This window comes from Danio rerio, chromosome 4 (assembly GCF_049306965.1).
Source record: "Danio rerio strain Tuebingen ecotype United States chromosome 4, GRCz12tu, whole genome shotgun sequence".
NCBI classification, from domain to species: domain Eukaryota; kingdom Metazoa; phylum Chordata; class Actinopteri; order Cypriniformes; family Danionidae; genus Danio; species Danio rerio.
This window is the reverse complement of record NC_133179.1, coordinates 22,628,283-22,649,982: the sequence shown is the minus strand read 5'-3', so window position 1 is coordinate 22,649,982 and position 21,700 is coordinate 22,628,283. Positions and strand designations below refer to the sequence as shown.

Sequence of the window (21,700 nt, the reverse complement as noted above, 5' to 3'; positions counted from 1 at the left end):
ATAACACTATTGAAATATCTAACTATGGAAAAAATCCCCTTTAACGTTGTCCAAATCTCTTAGCAATGTGTATTGCTAATAAACTATGCAGTTTTGATATATTTAAAGTACAAAAATTCATGGAACATGATCCAAAAAAAGAAACTATTTTTGGAAATATATGCTTGCAATTTTAGACTGGCCAAACATATTTAATCTTTTTTAAATAATTAAATGTTTTAAAAAGGACTGCACAATATATCATTTTAGCATTGATATTGCAATGTTGTGATATCAATATCGCCATGCAAAATTAGTATTGTGAATGGTGAAATTTCGATCATTAAAACTGATAATTTGGTATTGCTCTGGTGATAATATGATATCTTATATGCAAGTATTTTATTAAACTGCTGCATTAAAAAGGAGCATTCTGCTGTTACTGCATAGCTAAGGGACTAGTTTCAAAACACTTGTGTGCAACACAGACTAAAACAGGAACTTAGTTCACAATATGGTACATTAGTGAGTGAATGAGCAATATTCACATTGAAGGATCTGTAATGTGGAGTCAGTATTATAGTTGACCGGGACATTTGTGGAGTCATTTTAATTTAACCATAAAAATGTTTGTTAGTTGTGTGTGTTTTAAGACCTGGGACTGTTTAAAGCATTTGGGCACAAGGAATTAGTGCCTTTTGCAGATTTAACAAAAAATTACTAATTTATTAATGTCTGTAATGAAGACTATACAACTTTATTGTTTGTTTGATCATTTTATATCTGTATCTGAATGATATTAAATTGCAGATGCACTCCTCTAAAAAATCTTCCCGTTTAATATAAATGTTTCAGTTATTTCAAAATAGAGCTATGAAAGTTACAGTGCTCAGCACTGAGTACACCCCATTTCGAAAATGAATATTTTTAACCATTTCTCAGTGTAGAGCAATGAAGGCAATGTATTTTGGGGCATTTAAACAAAACAGATTTATTAAGATACACATAGATATTTATTAAAATAATTTTTAGTCACCAAACAAATTTAGAAATTGAAATATAATACAATCAAATTCAAGCAAAATATAGCTAAATTAAATTACAACTTACAACCTATTTCAATTTGTTTGCTTCTCTTGATTTTTCCTTTTTTTTATTTGTATTTAATATTTTTCTTTAACTTATAAATTTGGGTGTACTAGTTTTTGGACTGTTATCATAAGTTATTTTGCTAGAGAAGCTCCAGATTTGGCTTAAATACTGACTAATCTAATGTATATGCACAAATATAATATTGTATAGCTTCCTATTAAAAATATGAATTTAAAAGATGGATTTATAAAGGGTGTCCTTATATGTGCTGAGCACTGTATTTGCTAATATCACAATATAAATCAAAGAAAATACAAATATTGCAATGTATGTTTTTTCCAATATTGTACAGCCCTATTTTTAAACATGTAAACATTTTAAAAAGATTTTAGCTGCTTGTTCAAACTACTTGTTTAAAATGAAATGATACAAAACTTGCTCTTTTAATATTTGATATTTAGCTATTTATTTGCTATGATTCCAACATCAGTATTGCAAATTGTGAAATTTCAATAGTATAATTTATCCTGATTGTTTGGTATTATGACAATCTTTTGTGCAAGTATTTTATTAAACTGCTGCATAAAAATGAGAATTCTTCTCTATCGGAATAGCTAAGGGACTACTTTCGAAAGACTTGCGTGCAACACAGACAAAAACAGGAACTCGGTTCACCATACGGTACATCAGTGAGTCTGTATGTGTCTCATGGGACATTCTGTAAATAAAGCTTTACAGCCTCCATTAAAGATTCATCAAGCGCAGAACACATCCTCGGTCTACGGTTTAATGGCTCTGTGGTTGTACATCATCCGTGTAGCTGTTAAAATTTCTGTCTGCTTCGGTTGTTGAGATTTTTGATTGTTTATCATGAAACATGGCTCCTTGCTTGTCTGCAGTTTGACTTTATTTCATTAGTTATTGTGCTGCACTCTGGGAATGCTCCATCCTGCCAATTTACATGAGTGTTTCTGAAGAGCTGCAGGTGCATTTGAAGGTTAGCGTTACGCAGACCGTTTGATTTAAAAGCTTTAAAACTAGCTCAGAATTTTTAAGGTGCATGCCTTGCTCAGTGTTTCATCTATTGCTTTCTTTTAACAGCTATCGCTCCCAGGAGTGCATCTTAAGCAGCTGGAAAAGAATGTTTTGAGTCAATCCTAATGGAATGAATGATATATTCTGGGATTATCACATACTGGTTGGCACTCTTTGAGAAACTTCTTTATCAAACCCAAACGTCTTGAGCTGAAGTGCGTTGTTTTATGTGAGGGGTAAGACTAGGTTTGGTCTGGTTCCACTGTGCAGTTTTTGCACACTAAAAAAGCAATTAGTTGATTTAATTTTTTAAAAAGTAAGTAAAGCCGTTGCCTAAAAATTAAGTAACGTTGTGCATAATTATAAAAAGTTAAATCAACTTAGTTTAAGTTGGAGCAAAGTCAGCTTAACAATTCAAAGTTATTCAATGGGTTTGCTCACTTTTTGTAAGTAAAATAACTAATCTTGTTGGCATAACGGGGGCACAGTGGATAGCATGATCGCCTCACAGCAAGAAGGTTGCTAGTTCAAGCCCTGGCTGGGTCAGTTGGCATTTCTGTGTGGAGTTTGCATGTTCTCCTTGTGTTTGCATGGGTTTCCTCCAGGTGCTCTGGTTTTCCCCAGTGGTGAATTGGGTAAGCTAAATTATTCGTAGTAAGTGTGAATGAGAGTGTATGAGTGTTTCACAGTGCTGGGTTGCAGCTGAAATGGCATCCGCTGCCTAAAACAGGCTTCATAAGTTGGTGGTTCATTTCGGCTTCCCCCACATTCCAAAGACATGTGGGTATAGCTAAATTGAATAAGCTAAATTGGCCGTAGTGTATGTGTGTAAACAAGTGTGGATGAGTATTTCCTGGTGTTGGTTGCAGCTGGAAGGGCATCCACTACGTGAAACATATGCTGGATGAGTTGGCGGTTCATTCCGCCGTGGTAACCCCTGATTAACAAAGGGACTAAGCTAAAAAGAAAATAAATGAATAAATGAAGTAATCGTTTTTTACAGTGCATCTTCCTTTCAAACATTGAGTTGTTGTTGGATGATGTTCACACTGATGGTGCAGTCAGGGTGTGAATGTTGTTTAGATGTTATTCTAACTTCCAGACCCAAATTACTTTTTTATTTACAAAAAGACATTTTGAAGAATGTTCATGCTGCTGCTTTTCATAAAACCAAAATGATCTGTGATCAGGGAGGCTTCAAAATAGCAATATATCAGTGTCAGCAATGGCTTCAAGGTCACTCGGTATTACACTTTTATACAATGTTATTGAATATGTTCAAACTATTACAAGTGCTTTGGCTGAATAGAAGATTTTTAGCTAATAAATATAAGCTTCATTTCTCAAATATGTTTTATATAGCATTCTTAGGACTGGTGTGTGAGTTATATGGGCTGTTTTAGACCAACCATTTCCCCCCACCACATTTATCTATAAATGACTCTTTTTCAGTCTTCTGTTTTACATTGTATAACCCTCGGAAATAATCCATCATGTTTGTATGCGAGCACATGGCTTGTGTTGTGTTTTTGTACCATGTGTTCTTTTGTCTAGCGTCTTGTCCCACCCACCTTGTTATCCTGTTTGTAATTATTATTTTCACCTGTCCACCTGTCAGTTTATTGGTTTGTCTTCCCTATTTATTCTCTTTGGGTGCTGGTCCCTCGTCATTAATTCAGTGTCCATGTGTCTTCATGTAGTATGTCATAAGATTAGTCATGCCTGGTCCTACGTAAGTCTGTATTTTGCCACGTTTCCCCCCACGAGGAGGTTTAAGTTATTTGTTTTCTTTTTATTAAATAAAATAGTGTTCATGTGCTGCAATTGGGTCCACGCCTCATCTCCTTCAACCACCAACCCTGACATTTACCAGTTTGCCAGCTGATACATTCATCCATTCATTTTCTTTTCGGCTTAGTCCCTATATTCATCAGGGGTCGCCTCAGCGGAATGAAACACCAACTTATTTAGCATTCTGCTTTATGCAGCGGATGCCCTTCCAGCTGCAACCCAACACTTGGAAACACCCATACACTCCTGCGTTTACACACTCATACACTACGGGCAATATAGTTTATTCAATTCACCTATAGTGCATGTCTTTGGACTGTGGGGGAAACCGGAGCACCCGGAGGAAACCCACGCGGACACAGGGAGAAAATGCAAACTCCATACAGAAATGCCAACTGACCCAGCCAGGACTCATACCAGCTGCCTTTTTGCTGTGAGGCGATCATGCGACCCACTGAGCCACTGTTATGCCCTTGCAGCTGATACACCAGTAAATATACAGTATTTTGTCTGTTACTCATTTAGACAGTTTCTAGCTTACATTTAAAGCAGATCTTAATAAAATGGCTGTTAGCATGTTATTATAATGAAGGTCAGCTATTGAGAGTGATGTTAAAAAACATCAGAGATAGAAGCTAGAGGCTGCAGTCTTTAATGTGCTCGTTAGAGTTGCCAATTCACCTGCTAGAAATGCCAGTTCAAATCCCGCTGGGAGTGGGTCGAAGCAGAACCAAAGGGGTTTCATTGGTGGCATGAGCCGGATGGGGGTGAGGTTTAGAGGCATGAGTATAAAGAAGGCCTGCTAGTGAGAGCAAACCTCACTCCCATCACCTCAGGAGCTGAACTACTGACAGATACTAGAGGCTGCAGACTTTAGGATTCTTATTAGTGTGCTTGCCTGTTATGACAGAATGGCCCATTAGATTTGAACGGGTCGAGTAGAACTGGAGGGATTACACTAGTATGTTATTTGACTCGTTCAGGAGGAGAGAGGTTACCATTTATAAATATGCTCTATTTACTGTTCATAATGAATAAGATATTGTTTAATACTGCATTTCATAGCTTCGTGGGTACATTTTTGTTTTAACATACATCTGGGTAAAAATGAGCATTGACACCTAGCCTTGAACATTATAACAAGTCTATCCAGTTTTTTTTTCTTTCTCTCTGATCATTGTTTTTAGCAGTGTCGAACATGTTGTAATTATGCCTGTCTCTCCCCTTAGACTAACACCTCTGCACCACCACCTCGCTAATCAACACTTTTTAATTAGCGCTTTGCTAACTCGTCCTGAATGACGTGTGTGCCAAACTGCACCGAATGACTTCTGCTAGACAGCAGTGTCGTCAACATGCCCATTATGGGCATCTGCCAGAAGCAGCCCTCTGGGCCCTGGCGCTGTCTGTGTATGGAGTAACTGCTGAGGAATAAAGCTGATTTTCATACGATAAGGTGTCAAAGTCCTCAGGATGGATGAATCCTTCCTGGCCTTTTCTCATTACATTCTGTGGAGATTAATTATGACATATCACTGTCCTCATTAACCAAACAAGTCAGCTGTCTTGAGTTGACGAACTAAGGCACGTTGCAAAACTTCTGTTCCATGTGAGCCTGGCTATTTATCAGAACCGGCTTTCACCACCAACAGTCACGACACAGCATGATATTCACAGTGGAATTTCATTAGACTGAAATCTAACTATAAAGATTTAAAATAAGGTATGGTTTGAGTGGCTATAATTTCATTGTTTTGTTTTAGAGAGTAACTGAATCTATCTATTTTGTTTCAGGTGTTTGCCCTAAAATTCATTTTTAAAAATATCAATAGAATTTATTAATAAAATGGATGCATAGCTGACATGTCAGACTTTGAATGTTAACCTGGCCATTTTGAGTGCATTTAAAATGTTTGCAACACTATTGTATGGCTTAAAGCTTCCACTACTATTCTGAACCAAAATTCAAAAACAGAAAGCAGTTAAAGTTAATAATCCATTATTTATCTGACTTCATTGTATTTTATCTAACTCCATTAAAGCTGTCATCATTAAGAGAAAAAATCTCAACGCCTTAAAGCAGGCCAAGTTGTTTATTAAGTCACATGTTTAATTATACAGATAGTAGAATGACACAAAGTAACATGGTGTATAAAGATACTTATGCCGAGTTCAGACTGCAGGATTTTCAAAGTAGTCGTGTCACAGATGTTTTCACACTGCATGACTATCTGAGCTAGCGCTTTGTCGCCACTTTGTTCACACTGCAAAATGGATCGGCGACAGGAGCTTTCACATTGCATGACTTTACAATAGAAAGAATCGCCGACAACTTCGTTCAAATCAAGTCTCACTGCCAAAAACACGTAGTATATATTTTGTTATTACCTACATAATGAGAAAGAAGCCTTTAATGGGGTAGAAACTGTACTCCAAATATCTTACAGGCATCCGCGACTCATCGGCGATTCTCTCAGATCGCATCTTTGATAGTTCACACATGCATAAGCACTGAATTGCCTGTAATTTCAGGCATTTGTCAGAGATTTCTCAAAACCTGTCGGTGAGTCAAAATCGGGGCTATAATCATGCACTTTGAACTTGGCATTAGCTGTAACACTGAAACAGTGACAGTGAAACTGCCTTTGTTAGCAGATGAGGCTACACACCGGTATGTGGAAGATGCAGAGTAAAGCCTTTCTCCCTGATCAACAGTTACCATTGCTTATAACCTGAGCAAAGCATTGTCAAACATGAGTGAAAACCAAAACCAGCTGAACATGAAAGCAAAGTTGAGGAGATCAAGTGAGGGAGAAGAACATTAACATACTCTCCTTATGCCATGACTCAACAATAGTAAATAGATTGTATATAGAAATACATTAATGTTTCTGTTGATTTTATTACAACAATGCTGAAGTCATGACACCAAACATGACAAATTTATATGAAAGAAGATCACAAGCAGATGAATTGTGTATGGTGAAAAGCACATGGCAGAGACCTGTATTGGAAATATGAGGAACTCTGTTTGCAATGTCTCAGTAGTACTTCATTAGCATAGAAGGTATATAAAATAGTGTATAAATTTTTCTCAGCATACACTATGAAACTATTTGAGTTGTGAGATGTCTAGATTAAATAACAAATAAACATAAATATGATGTGACATTTGAGATTTTAGGAGGAGGTCCTTTTGTGTTTTTTTTTTTTTTTTTTTTTTGCAATGATCCAATATCCTGCTTACATAGAATATAAAGAAAACTATTAGGCCAAGATAATCCTGGATTATGTTATACTGAGATTAAAAATAACTATAAATTATGCCAAGTGTACAAGGCATAGTCTTTTTACAGAACCAGTAACATTGTCAAATAATAAGCTCAATGTTAGCAACACAAAATGAGAATGCAGCATGTGTTTACTTTTCAACGCTGTTAGGACGTTCACTCACTAATGAGTTCGTCAGATGTTCATCCAACGCTTCACCTATATTTACCAGTAAAGGGCAACATAGAGTTTTCAGCACCATAAATTTAGTTTGATCTTGGAAAGTTGACCTTTGACTTCAGAAAACACTTTGGGGTGGTTTGTTTCAGAGGAAGAACTGCTAGGGCTCAGTTTTGATCATAGCTAATTATAATTCCAGCCCACGTAGTGCTGGTTTGCTGTTAGGCCATGTCTGCATGAGTGCACTGGTATGTACTGTATGTTCACAACAATGAATCTCAAAGCTTCTCAAGATGCAATCTGCAATATCCTGGGGTATTTATACTTTGAAATGTGCCTATAGAAAATCCTCTTTTCAGCCTAGATGCTTTTTTCTCACACATGCGTATATGTTTTAGTTTGTTATAAGACACCATTAGCAAGCTATACCACCACAGCAGGAGATAGAGGCTGTGTTAAAATGCGTAAAGGAAGACTAACTCATATCACTATCTCTATTTCAATGTAAAACACCTTACCATCCTTCTCAAGATGTCCACTGGGGTCTTTGACAGCCAGCTGGACTGAGTCCTGTTCAATTATACATTTATAATCATAAGGCTTCTGCAGCAGAGGACAGGCTTAGATCAATACCATAGTGAGTTATTGTCCTAGACGGCTACCTTTGCACGATCCCAATCCCTCCTGTCTGTTGCATCGCTAAGTTCATGTTTATCAGGCGAGGTGTCTGTTGTATTTCAGCTCTTGCCTATTTAAATAAAAACTTTGATCCTTGCCATCAATCAAATGGTAGACAGGTTCATCAAGAAGGTAATAGTCTAAAAATGGCATTTTCGAGCTGCACACCTATCCATCATGTATGTAGCGATGCCCATTAGATTCAAGAAGTGAGCACATTTGTCTCACATTTTGTCTCACGCTGTTGCTATTGTTACAGTACAATTTGATGTCATTTGATGGTTGGACACATTTTTTTTTGAGGCACACTGTATCTTAAGGTTCAGTTCTTGTTATTAACAAACTATTAACTAGAAATTTTGCTTTAATAACCTCCTAATATGCTGTTTAATAATTTGTAGTTGTATTTGGGTTAAGGTAGTAGTTGAGTTTTGGTATTGACTAGAATAAAATCATGCAGAATATGTACTTTATAAGTACACATTAATAAGCAGCCAATATTTTAATAATATCCATACTAACTTAACATTAATTGTGAGAATTAGTCCTTAAAGTGGTACTTTTTTTCGTCTCTGTGATGATTTTTGTTCTTATTATTAAACCTTTACCAATAACCTTGAACTCCTACTATACATGTGCTATGTAAAGCCAACTGCATCAGCATTTATGCCATATTCCATATACAGTACATGCTCTATTCAATTCCAGCCCCCATTTCTGCTATTTCTACAAGTCTTTTAGTGGCACCGGATTCAGATTTTAATGAGTACATTGAATCTGTACCTTTCTCTTGTGTGGGATTTTGCTTTGCCAGAAGTAAAAATCTTCTCATTGTTGTAATTTTCTCCAAGTCAGGGTAGATGCTGCAGAATTCAGAGTAACAGAAAGTGTTTGTTTTTTTTGGTAGTGTGTACTGAATGGACTACTGTAAAACGTACTTCATGAATGAGTGAAAAATGTTCAACCAGTGCAAAGATAGTCACTATAAATTCATCCACCTTGGCAGTGTTGTCCTTGGACAACCCTGAAAAAATATATTGTCTTCTGTCCTCAAGGACTAACATCCGGGTAACTTAAGTTTCTACCCAGCTTTTACACACTTCCTTTGATTAGCTAGTTCAGCTAAACTCTGGGTATAAACTGTGCAGCATGATAGTTCTTTAGGAGCAAAGTTGTGAACTCTTGGTATAAAGCAATGGAGTGTAAACGTCATGCTGCAGGGCTACTGTCCTGTAGAGTTTAGCTTTATTTTGCCTCAACATACCTGCCGGGACATTTCTTATATGCCTATTAAGACCATGATTAGCTGGATCAGTTGGACCTTACGCTGTACAGAATGCAGGACAGTGGCCATCCAGGAGTGGGATTCTTCATCACTGGTCTAAAATTTAACCTTTTAAAAAAAAAAAGTTTAAACTTTCTTGGTTCACAATTCTTTATTTTTTATGACTCCTGCTTTTCTCTTTTGGCAGGTAGGTCTAACCTGTTGACACATATTTTACTAGGATTTTTTTTATAATTCTAAAGACCATGATTAGGAATAGGGCTAAACTCTGCAGGACAATTGCAAAATTGGAGGTCCCTCCCTTATAGTGTCTAAGAGTGTTTCTCAACCACGTTCCTGGAGCACCACCAGCTCTGCATATTTTCCATATCTCTTCAACCAAACACACCTGATTCAGATCTTCAGCTCATTAGCAGAGACTGAAAGACCTGTAATGGGTGTGACAGACAGTGTTGGTGGTCCTCCAGGAACATAGTTGAGAAACACTGGTGTAGAAAACCAAAATTTCTGCTTGTTGCACAGATTATAATATATGATGTTTTGTCCTTTAGTTGTCTCCCTGCTCTTTGCATACGATGTTAAAATGTCTGTTTGGTGTCTTGCAGGAGTTTGCCGCCCTGACGAAAGAGCTGAATGCCTGCAGGGAACAGCTGCTGGAGAAGGAGGAGGAGATTTCGGAGCTAAAGGCCGAGAGGAACAACACCAGAGTGAGTTCGCACATAGTGTCTTCCAAACAACAGATTGTGCCCCTAAACCGCCATCTACTTCATAAAGTTGTACTTTAACAGACTTAACAGATGCCCAGCCAACGACTCGTGCAACTGATTCATGATGTTTTGTTGAAGTTAAGATGTTTGTGTTTGGTCCAAACTAGCTTCTGTAGATGCTTAGCTTAGCTTAGATTCACAGCATGAAGTCACATTTACTTTTCGATATGTCCCACACCAACTTTTATGTCCTGGGATGATAGCTGAGCAATAACTCTATTCTTGCTGAGAGCATTGAATATTATTTCCTGAGAGTCCGGATATCAGGCTGGCATCACCATGTGTTTGCATTGAATTCAGAGATGCTGCCAAAATGTCTGACAAGAGCCAGCACTCTGGCTATCACTTCCATTTCATGAGAAAGTAGTCATTCTCACTTTTTCTGCTTCATTTTCACCTCCTTTCTTTTCCTGCACCCCTCAGTGCCTGCCTGAGTCACTGTGCTAATGCAGCCCGCCGCACCAGCCTCCACTCTGCTATTCAATTAATTACTTACGTTACTTAGCCGCAGCCAAACGTTTGAAGAGTCAATTATGGAATTGGGGATATTAGAGGGTATTAAAAACCAGAGGGAAGCGTAGATGGAGGAGGATAAGGGCACGTAGTGGATTGGAAATGAGGAGAGGTCAAGTGAGATTAGAACCAGACTCCGGGAGCAGCATTTCAAGCAGAGTTTCCAATCTTACACCGGGAGCAGCTAATGTCAACAGTGAAAGAAGTATTTAACCCCAAACTGCTCTGGAGAGGCTGTCGACAGCGCTGCAGTGTATCGGTCATTAATGAAAATGTCACTTCATAATAAGTTTCCTGAATTCCAAATTGCATGCTAGCAACATGTAAAGTTGATCGCTTTTAGTAATGAGACATAATACAAGGGGAAGTGATTATATTACTTTACACTTAAAAAAAAATTCACTATTGTCTGGCCACATTTTGCGAACAATTCACAAGATGCTTTGATTTGAGAGATTTTGTAATTCTTATCACATGATGTTTACTCTAAATGTTCTGCGCAGTGCATAAACTTTATTACAAACTAATGATTTGTGGTGCAGGAGTTAAAAATGAGTAAATAATAATAAAAATAATAATAATAATAATAATAATAATAATAATAATAATTAAGAGCTTCATTACAGCTTGACTCATGGATTTATGCACGAGAAACAGCCACCTTAACGACATGTAAGTACATGTTTGTTATAGTAGTTAATGCATTAGTTAACATTTACTGACTTACTAAATCAAACATGATCTCAGGTCTCAAGTCAGTAAATATATATAAAAAATATTATCTATTACACTGAGGAAAATATTCAAATATGTTTCATTGGATTTACTAAATGTTTTAGGGTTTAAATATTTAAACTATAAATTAAGTTGAAAATTACTACATTTAATTAATTTGTTTACATTTAGCCCATATACATTTTTGCAACAACTTTGCAGAAAAGTTTTTTTTTCAGTGTATTTCTAAAATAATACAAAAAATAAATGACGTTTAAAGAATTACCCAAAATATGATTTAAATAATATTTTGCTTAAAAAAATAACTACAAATATACTGTACAGCATTATAGCATATTACGTATACATATAATGCATAATACACATAATACATTTAATAGGCTACTCAGTGAGGTCATTTGATCTCAGCATATTGACCGCCATGAGGAGTTGACCACGCTTATGCAGAGTGAAACTAAAGGACTGGCTGATATTATTTGGATACATTTTTGGCTGATGCCTTTTTCATTTTCTTCTTAGTAAAATTGTTTAAAAAGTGGGGAAAAGTGCTTACTCATGCACTGTCAAATACAGACAGATATTATGTGAAGTATGTAAATAAAAAACACAATTTATGTTTTCAAGAAAAGAAAAATGCAGTATTAACAGAAGAGTCATGCTGATTTTGTGTAGAAAAATTCACAGGATGCCCTTTTATGGTAAATGACGCATAAATGTTACTGTACATATATTGATTTAAGATCAATGCTGAGATTCATGTATTGGCTAATGGCTCTGAATCTGATCCACCACAACAGACAAACTCACAGGGAGAGAGAGAGAGAGAAACCTAACCTGTATCTTCCTCTATAGGGTAGTTGTAGTGCTGAGCTGGCACTGGGAAAGACAGAGGCTGGCACAGAGCGAGGGTTATGAATGAGAGAGCACAAATAGAAAGGTCAGCTCCTAGTCTCTGGAGCAGCACTGCTACTGTACTGGCTGTTCAGCCCTCAGGCAGGTACATGAGCTGCTGCTGCAGTTCAACTAACTAGAGTTTAGAACTAGTTATTTAAAGTTGAACTCTTTTTGGAAATAAGGAAACTTGTGGAAATCAGCCTCAACTTATGTGTCACCATGCAAATGAAGCTACATGTAGCTCTAGTTTTTGTTTTGTGCTATTTTTAGCTTACTGTTAGCTATAGATTTAACTTCTTTATGTTAGCTTAAGCTTTAGTTTAATATTTAGCTTTATGTTTAGATGCAGTTTAGTTGGGATGCAGATTTAGTTTTAGCTTTTATTTTATTATTTGTTTGTTTATTTAACCGGGAGAATACACTTGACATTGTAAAACAAAGAAAACCCATGCCGTGTACAGAGGGCATATAGCATGAATCTAATTAGGAGCCCTCGTCCATGGTTAGTCTTTAGATTATTCAACAAACATGTACAGTGTACAGAGCCACAAACATAAAATGTAAGTAAATCTGAGTACTAAATAGAAATGTAAACCTGACCAACTGAAATGAATAATACTTAATGTTCAAATTGCTGTAAAGATTTTAATCATTCTTTCAGCTTTACAGAAAAAAACTTGGAGTTCTGTTTGTAACTTTAAATCAACAGGCATGGCATTCCATAGATGTGAACCTTTCACTGAAAAGGATGACTGACCTACAACGGTTCTGCAGACTACCTTAGGGGCAAGACCATATACACTCAAACATGGTTTAAAAAACTTAAACTTAAAAAAAAAAAAAAAGATCAAAACTTACGAAGTTAGATAATTTTACAATGATGCCATTTTATTGATTACTGATCCATTACTTTTAAAGTTAGTTTGTAAAGTAACATTACAGATCTAACATCTGACTGTGAAACCTGACCCATGATTATTGCACAGTAAGACTGCAAGAATGGGTTTTAACCACAGAGGTTCGATCTGTAGTTTTGCCGAATGACTAAAATGTTATCAGCATGATGATAAAAAAACTGTACATTATAGTCAAACCATTCTTCTGCAATCTCATACCAAAAATAAGGAAAAAAGGGCAGTATTAATAGCTTAAAATGTGACAGAGCGTTAATATTATGTGATTGTATTGTATTGCTAGATGGAACGATTAAATGTTGATGTTAAATCAAAAGTAATTTACAATTACTTGAAAATGAAATGATTTAATGACAATAGTTCTCTATGGTTACAACTGAATTAATCAACTGTATAAAATGATACAATATGAAATGATAAAACATATTATTTAAATTGTACCTAGCTTAAATGTAAGAAATAAAGTTACCAGAGGTAGAAGGTGAGACATAGGGGGAGGTTAGAGAGAGACAAAGAGAGCAGGCAGGATTGCAGTAGAGTCAGACAAGATAGACTCCAGAGGAGGAGAGGAGCAGAGCAGAAAAGTGCAGAGACAGAAAAGACAGGGCAGAAAAGAGACAGAGCAGAGTTTACCACCTATTTTGTATCTTTCTTGACCGTGTGTGTGTGTGTGTGTGTGTGTGTGCGTGCGTGCGTGCGTGCGTGTGTGTATATATATATATATATATATGATCTTATTAAAACTTAAGTTTAGAGTTCCCAGTGACACCTAGATATTTAAATTTACTCACTTCCTTAATTTCCTTTTTGTCAATTTGGATCTTAAATACATCCAGTGCTTATCTACCTTATTTTATGCAAAATAGTACAGTTATCTTAACATTTAGGTTCAGTTTTAGCTGTAGGATTTGGATGTAAATTTTATTTTAGCTTTAAGATAATTTTTGCTACACTTTAAAATAATGTTGTCTCAACGTTAAGTATAATTATGACGAACCCAACTTGATTCAAATTCAAGTTTAAAAATATAAAATTCATTTTAAAAGTGTCATTTAAATTTTATCGAAAAAAAAAAATCTTAATGTTGGGTTTGTCTATTGTATATTTGACCCTACATTGGGTTGTGACAACCCAACATTTTTTTAACCGTAGCTATGTGAGTTTTTGACAATTTACTGTTTTAAATTTAAAATTTATTGTAGTTAAGTTTGTTTGTCTTTTGATTTTAAAGATTTTTACTTTTGATTCATTATATGTTTCAAGAGTTTGCACTTAATATAATGCTCGACTATAATAGCAGGTTTGGCATGCCATCCCGGGAGAGAACCCTGGGCTCGAAGAAAGATGAGCTCAAGATTCCCGCCTGGTCAATGAGCTTTAGGAGGGATACGAGATCTGGTATTTCTTGAGAGCCCCCTGTTTTATACTTTGGCTTATATGGTGGTTCTGATTGATTCAGTATGTATGTGTTAAGTCCTTGTAATTGTTATTACAATTTGTTTATGTCCATGTTTTAGACTGTGAGAGGAATCCGGAGTACCCAAGGAAAACCCACACAAACACAGGGAGAACATGCAAACTCCGCGCATAGACTAGCTCAATTAGAACTTGAACCTTTGGTCCTCCCACTGAGCCGCTCGATCATAGAATGAAGAGGGGGGAGAAGGAAAGGATAGAGAGGGGGGGTTCCAAAAACAATATGGAATGAATTTTAGGCAGGATATTTATAGTAAATTTAGAATGATCTGATAGGCTGATCATTTCACGTGCTCCTCTCGAAATTAGTTTGTAAAACTTCACTTAATTGTTTTTTATTTAGCTTTTTATTTTATTGTTATTATGTACACTAGAAAATGCTGTGTTGTTGAACCCAGTGATGGGTCAAATGTGGACAAACCAATGTTGTATATATTTTTTAATGAAATTTCAATTACATTTTTAACCCAACTGTTGGGTTTATTTCACTAAAACAACCCAGCAGTTAATGTATTCATATATGTTTGTATGTTCAACACTCTCAGGGCAGTAAGTAACTTTTTAATTTAGAGGCTAACTCGCATGATATGATCTCATTGCTACAATTTAGTACATGTACAACAAACAAGCATTGTAAAATAATCCAAATGAAAAATAAAAATGTATAGGCAAATAAAACAAAATAAACAACAAACATATACTCAGATAAAAGCATACATGTATACGCATATATGCATATATCTACACAATCACACACATAATAGTTCTTACATACAGTATGCATATACATGCACACACACTGTACATGCATACATACACCTACACAATAAGCATATGAAATGCATCCACTTCACATACTTCTATATGCAATTTTAAAAAGGTGCGTCTTAACACACTTTTTAAAACATGAATGCTAGGGCATTCTTTCACTTCATTTGGGGGACTATTCCAAATTTTTGAAGCAAAGTGGGTAAAGTAGCAAATGATAGTCGGGTTTAGGGGTGGGGTTGTGTGCCATGCCTCCTTTTAAAAATCATACATATTTGAACGACTGATCTCAAACAAAATCCAACGAATTAGCCACTAAACTGACAAAATGTAAAATAGTTCAGTTTCGTCATGAGATCAGGCTGGTATGTTTGTTTGTATGTATTTCATGCATGTGTGTAAAAGGGGTACAATATAATTTAAAGAATTAAATTCATTAATGAGTTATTAACATTTAAATTACATGAACAAAGCTTAGTAATCTTATAGACACAGTACTGTGTGTCTCATAATCCTATATATTGAAGATTTTTTAGCTGCAAAACAAATGCTACTATTGTACAGCATCATTTATACCAGCACATACGTTGCATTAGTTGCTTCTTAGCTTCTCCAAGCATTCAACAGAACACCTGGCTTTTGGATGTTCGTTACAAAAGTTAATTAAAAAATACTCTTTTATAGTAAACATAGTCTCTGTCTGACCATTAGTTCTCTCTGTCCACTCATCTACACCCAGACAGCTTTCATTCTCTTTTTCCAGCAGTGTCCTTGGGACTGGCCGAATTGATTTTTTATGGCATGTACCAGACCAGAGAGTAACCACATTAACATAATCTCCTTTGTCCCGAGTCCAGGGGGTTTCAATTTGTTGCGTCTGCTTTATTGTTTCAAGTAATGTAATGGCTTTTCTTGTGTGTAATGTTGTTAGCTGTTTAAAAAGGCTCCCTTGCAAAATGAGAAAAGACAAAATGGTGTGTTAAGCAGATGCCATTCATTGTCATATGAAGAATGTCCTTGAGGGATTGTGACATGATGAAAACCTGACCTCAGATTGCAGCAGTGGGCATTCAGCTTTAGGTTTAGATTAATTACTACAATTAGATGTAATTTTTTGTTGTTAATTTTTCAACTCTGTAATTTTAAAAATAAGTTTTGTTTATGTTTTGTATATTTATGTCTGCTCTTTTAGCCTTAACTTAGTTCAGTTTTAGATTTTAGTTTGAACTTTTAGCTTACATTGTGATTTCAGCTTTTAAAATTTAACATAGTTTTAGTCTTATCTTAACTTTTTATAATTTTCAAGTTTTACTATTTTTGTTCTTGTTGTTGTTGTTTTTACCTGCTATTTTAGCTTTGGTTCAAGATTTTGTTTAGTTTTACATCAATTTAGATAACCTTTGGGTGTGATTTCATATTTTGCCTAAGCTTTAAATTGTGCTTCATTGTGTTTTAATCAGTCATTCATTTTTGCCAAATGTTTAGTTCAGATTTGCACTTCAGCGTTGGCTTCTGCCCTAAATTTAACTTTAGATTTAGCTTACATTTTAGAATGAGATGTTTTATATATGTATGTATCGCAATTTTGACTTCAGATTTGTATCCGTTTTAAATAATTTTCATTTGTGGCTTCAGCTTTTTTCACACCTCTGCTTTAATTTTAAAACATAATATATATATATATATATATATATATATATATATATATATATATATATATATATATATATATATATATATATATATATATATATATATATTTTTTTTTTTTTTTTTTTTAATGTTGTTGTATTATTAAATTCATTTTTATATAAATTAGTTTTTGTAACTAAGTAGAGAGTCTTTTCAGTTAAATCAATGACAGCTAAGCCAATGTCTTATTATTATTAGTTCAGATTTAGTTTGATGTTGATTTTTGGTTTGATTGTTACAGTATGATTGTAACAGTAATGGTTCTTTATGTTAATTTTGGTTGAGCTGATCAGTGTTTACTGTTTGTTCCTTAGCTGCTGCTGGAGCATCTGGAGTGTCTGGTGTCGAGACATGAACGTTCTCTGCGAATGACGGTGGTGAAGCGACAGGCTCAGTCTCCCTCTGGGGTCTCCAGCGAGGTGGAGGTCCTCAAAGCCCTCAAGTCCCTCTTTGAGCACCACAAAGCACTGGATGAGAAGGTAAACCAGGAGATTTACAACTGCTGAGTTTCCTTTTACTTTTCTGATGAATTCTTTAAGGCCGGAATTTTCAAACTGTGGCTGCACTCGAGTAAATTATGATGACCATTTTTATGTGTTCACTAGAGTGAATCTGATTAATGTCCACAGCTAACTATCAAACACCTGTAAAATATACACAAATAATATGGAGCGGATGCTTTTTAAAATGAATGACGGTGAATGAAAGGAAACCGGTGAGCCGTCTGACAAAAAAGTGCCCTTCTGAATCAAGTCAGCAGGATGCCCTTCTGGATCATTCACTTACTTTGAAGACACACTGACTATGGCCCCGTTTACACTAGTGCGTTTTAGTTTTAAAACGGCGTTGTAGAATGAAAACGATCCGCGTCCACACTCGCGTTTTATCCAGCGTTTCTGAACTGCTCTCCGTCCACACCAAAACGCTGAAAACGCACATCACGTGACCACACACACACTTTCGGGCAAGCGCTCCAGCATTCTACCCAGATAAGAGCTCTGCTTGTCGAACTGCTCATCAAGCATCTCCCGCTGGATCTAATCTCACTATATTTGCTAAACGTGATATTTCATTCATGTTGTTGTCTTTATCTAACGACATATTCCCTGACTTTGGTCATTGGAATCTATTAAGTTACTTGTTCACGGGTAACATGTTTTGGTTAAGTGCAAAGATAAGTTAATGATTAATCCAAGTACATTGACTGATCGCTTGCCTTTATTTCCTACAATGTATAAACTTATTATATGTTATACTTTTATAATTGTCAATTATTAAAACTTATATTCAGTAAAAGAGAGGGTATGTTTCGTATTTTCACTGAAAGTGAAAGGAGGCAGTTGTTATCGGCTCCGTTTTGTTATAAATATCCACACAGTGAAGATGACGCTCATATATGCCGCCTCAACATTTCTGCTGTCTGTTAAGTTGCTAATATTAAAAAGAAAATAGGCAGTTCCTTAAATCATGTTTACATTTTATTGTTGAGAAAGTGAAACAACGTAGCCAAGGTGATGTGAATGAAGTTATAAAGTACACTGTTCCCTTTGAAGATTTACCCGTGTCCTCGGTATGTTTTCCATATCAAACTGAGAAGGGGGAGACTGCAGCCTTGATCAACCTTGCGAAGTCTTAACTCACAAGAAGAGGATGCGAGACTGAACTGTGTGTGTTAGGCTACTTAATATTCAGGAAAAGCCCCAATCAGATAGGCGAACGTTTGCAGCCCCGCCTCCGTTTTCAGATGTATCCGTCTTTCCCCATCCACACTGAGACGGAGCAGCAGCGTTTCAGAATGAAAACGGCCTCTCCAGCGTTTTCAAAAAGCTCCGTTTTCGGCGCTCGAGAACTCCGGCGTAGTGTGGACGGATGGCGTAACCGTAGCTAAACTTATGCGTTTTCAAACTAAAACGCACTAGTGTAAACGGGGCCTATGTTTACATGGACATCAGTAATCAGTAATCTAGTTATTTGCCTTGGGGGTTGTGAGTGAAATTAGCCAAGCTTGGGGGGGAATGTGTCATAAAAGTTTGAAAACCCCTGCTTAAGGGTGCTGCAGGCAAAAATAAACTTTTTTTTTTGTTTCATGTACCTGTCAATTTTATAGATTTTCTGTTGTTTAGCTTTTCATAAAGTTTTTTTTGTATTAGTATTTTTTATAACACTTTATCTGTTTTTGTCTATTTTAAAGGCTGTTTTCTCAAAATTAGTATTTTTGAGTCATAAATCTCCCCTTCAGCAGCTTACATGTTCATATATGTTATTGCATAAATATATGCTAATATGCATTTTATTTATTTTTTTTCTGAAATTTTTATTTTTTTTAATTATGGAATCATAATAAGAGATTTGCAAAATCCCCTCTGTAAAAATGTGACAAATAATTTAAAAAATAATAGAATTTTTGAACCAGACTTTTGCCAGTGATTAGATTTTTGTTCTATAAATAAATTGTATGCAAATTATTTAATTAAAGCATGTCTCATTTACATATTCAAACAAAGCAAAACTTTTAAACAAAAGTTATATATATATACGCACACACACACAAATTTATATATATTACATTACATTTCTTTATATAATCAATCTATAATGAAGTAACAAACTACTAGTCATTTGATTCAAGCCTTTAAAATTGTGTTTATATTTTCACACTCTTTTGATAGCGGTGTGCTAGTATAAATTAAATATGACATGTACTAAATGTACCACAGAGTTGTTAATGTTAAACCATTTAATTTATAGCCAGACTGATCAATCTTAATAAGCAAAATAATATTATATAAGGGTTTTTGGACAGTGTGGTCGAAGTACATTTATTAAGCACCGCGACCTTCTGACCCACCCCTCCATTCCTTCATCCACTGGAGTTTTATTTATGGATTAAGCTCTTGTGTGGCGGTTCATCCAGCTGTAATCCATTCTGCGGCCTTCTACAGACAGTGTCATTTATAAGGCGTTAGGTAACAGACGAAAGGAAATTGCTCATGATTTATTGGAGCATAGTTTTAGTGACCACTGGTCGCCAAGTGATGAAGGACTGAAGCCACTGAAATCATTCCAGTGATCAAACAGGTCACCAGTAAGAGCGAAAAGAGTGGTTTTATTCATCTTTTTGCTGGCCCATTCTACAGATAGTCACTTTTTATAAAATAAAAAAATACTATAAAATAGAAAATAGAAAAGGATGTTGCAGTAAAAAAAGGACGTGTGGTTGACGAAATTTATTGTAAAAATATGAAAGCAACATTTCATTTTTTCCCACTGGAAAATAATATTAGATATAATATGGAAAATATATTATTAGATTGTATATTACAATGTGGCTTTTTGTTTACTTTCAATATCATCAGTGTTTTAAAACAGTATTTGATCATATGTTCACCAATATGTTATTGTAATTTTACTAGAAACCTTTGTTATTCTATTATGATTTCACATTATTTACTGTAGTAAGGTGTGAGGAAGACCCAGGAGATTGTGGATCCATTGACAAGCTTCTTTATTACAATACAAATTACAGAGACAATGTAACATGTAACACTCACTGAAATGGATAACTGGGCTTTAAAGCAGGCGTCGTCAGACCAGCCAGAACACACAGAGAGTTATCATAAATGAGAATCCAGGCGAAGGTAAGGGCTGGCAGCAAAGAATCATACAAGAGTACACAGGCTGAGTATGGGCCAGGCAGAGAACAATTACTATCGGGAATAACAAACAAACAAGTCGACAACTAAAAAAACAGTCCAGTGACATATATGAACACTCAGTAATGTCCGCTTAGCAGAACAAGACTTAACAAGGAACTGTGGTAGGAGTCAGAATATATATGCCGGTGACAAGTGCCATCAGGTACTGGGCAATCAACCCCAGAACGGGATTGTGGCATTTGGAGTTCTGTAAATGGCTAGTATTTCAGTGATGATTACCTCTGCTGGCTGGTATGGGTAATAGCCGGGACAGAACTGGTGACATAAGGGAACAGCTATCTTTTGCAGTTTTACCTTTAAAAAAAATAATTTTACCTGTCTAGATCCCCAAGACTCAGTTTTTAATATTTGTCAACTACACTTTGCCTATACAGTATATTTAGCAAACATGAACTTTTAACTTCTTCAAATTCTGCAATTTTGCATCATGCTTGCTACTTCAATATAAAAACATTCCCAGTTCATTTCTGAGCAGGACACAACCTTCATAAACAGCAAGTGATGCATTTTTTCCCCTTTTGTTCAGGTACGAGAGAGATTGCGGGTTTCACTGGAGAGAGTTTCTGCTTTGGAGGAGGAGTTGGCTGCAGCCAATCAGGAGGTAAGCCACAAATGCTCTGTTTATGTAATTACACAGCATCATTATCTTCATCAAAACAGGTGTGACTGTCAGTTAAATATACTGACTAAACATGCTGAATATGTTTATTTTGTTGTTATGCCGGTGAACTGCTCAGTGTGAAATGCAACAGAGCAAACAGAACATTGTGTATTTTAGTGTGTATTCTAGTTCTGGCAGTCCAGATGGTGCAGTTCTAGCTGAAAAAGCTTTGAACTTCTCATCAAGAGCCAAATAACTTTTTCCCCCGTTAAAAGAAATTGAATGTTGAAAATGTGTGTGCTGATTTTGATCAT

At 35.7% G+C, this 21,700-nt stretch overlaps 1 protein-coding gene across 25 annotated transcripts in view; it reads left to right on the top strand.

Annotated features, from left to right (window-relative positions):
• The window catches only part of ppfia2 (PTPRF interacting protein alpha 2), a 340,304-nt gene that overhangs the window by 247,320 nt on the left and 71,284 nt on the right, over positions 1 to 21,700 (top strand). For all 25 annotated transcript variants that reach the window (XR_012401623.1, XR_012401625.1, XR_012401626.1 and 22 more), the window contains 3 exons: positions 9,916 to 10,017; positions 17,384 to 17,548; positions 21,312 to 21,386. Coding sequence is in view for 17 of the 25 variants with exons in the window: in XM_073946437.1 (XP_073802538.1) it covers positions 9,916 to 10,017; positions 17,384 to 17,548; positions 21,312 to 21,386 (342 nt within the window). In the remaining 8 variants the exon portion in view is untranslated. The remainder of the gene's footprint in view (positions 1 to 9,915; positions 10,018 to 17,383; positions 17,549 to 21,311; positions 21,387 to 21,700) is intronic.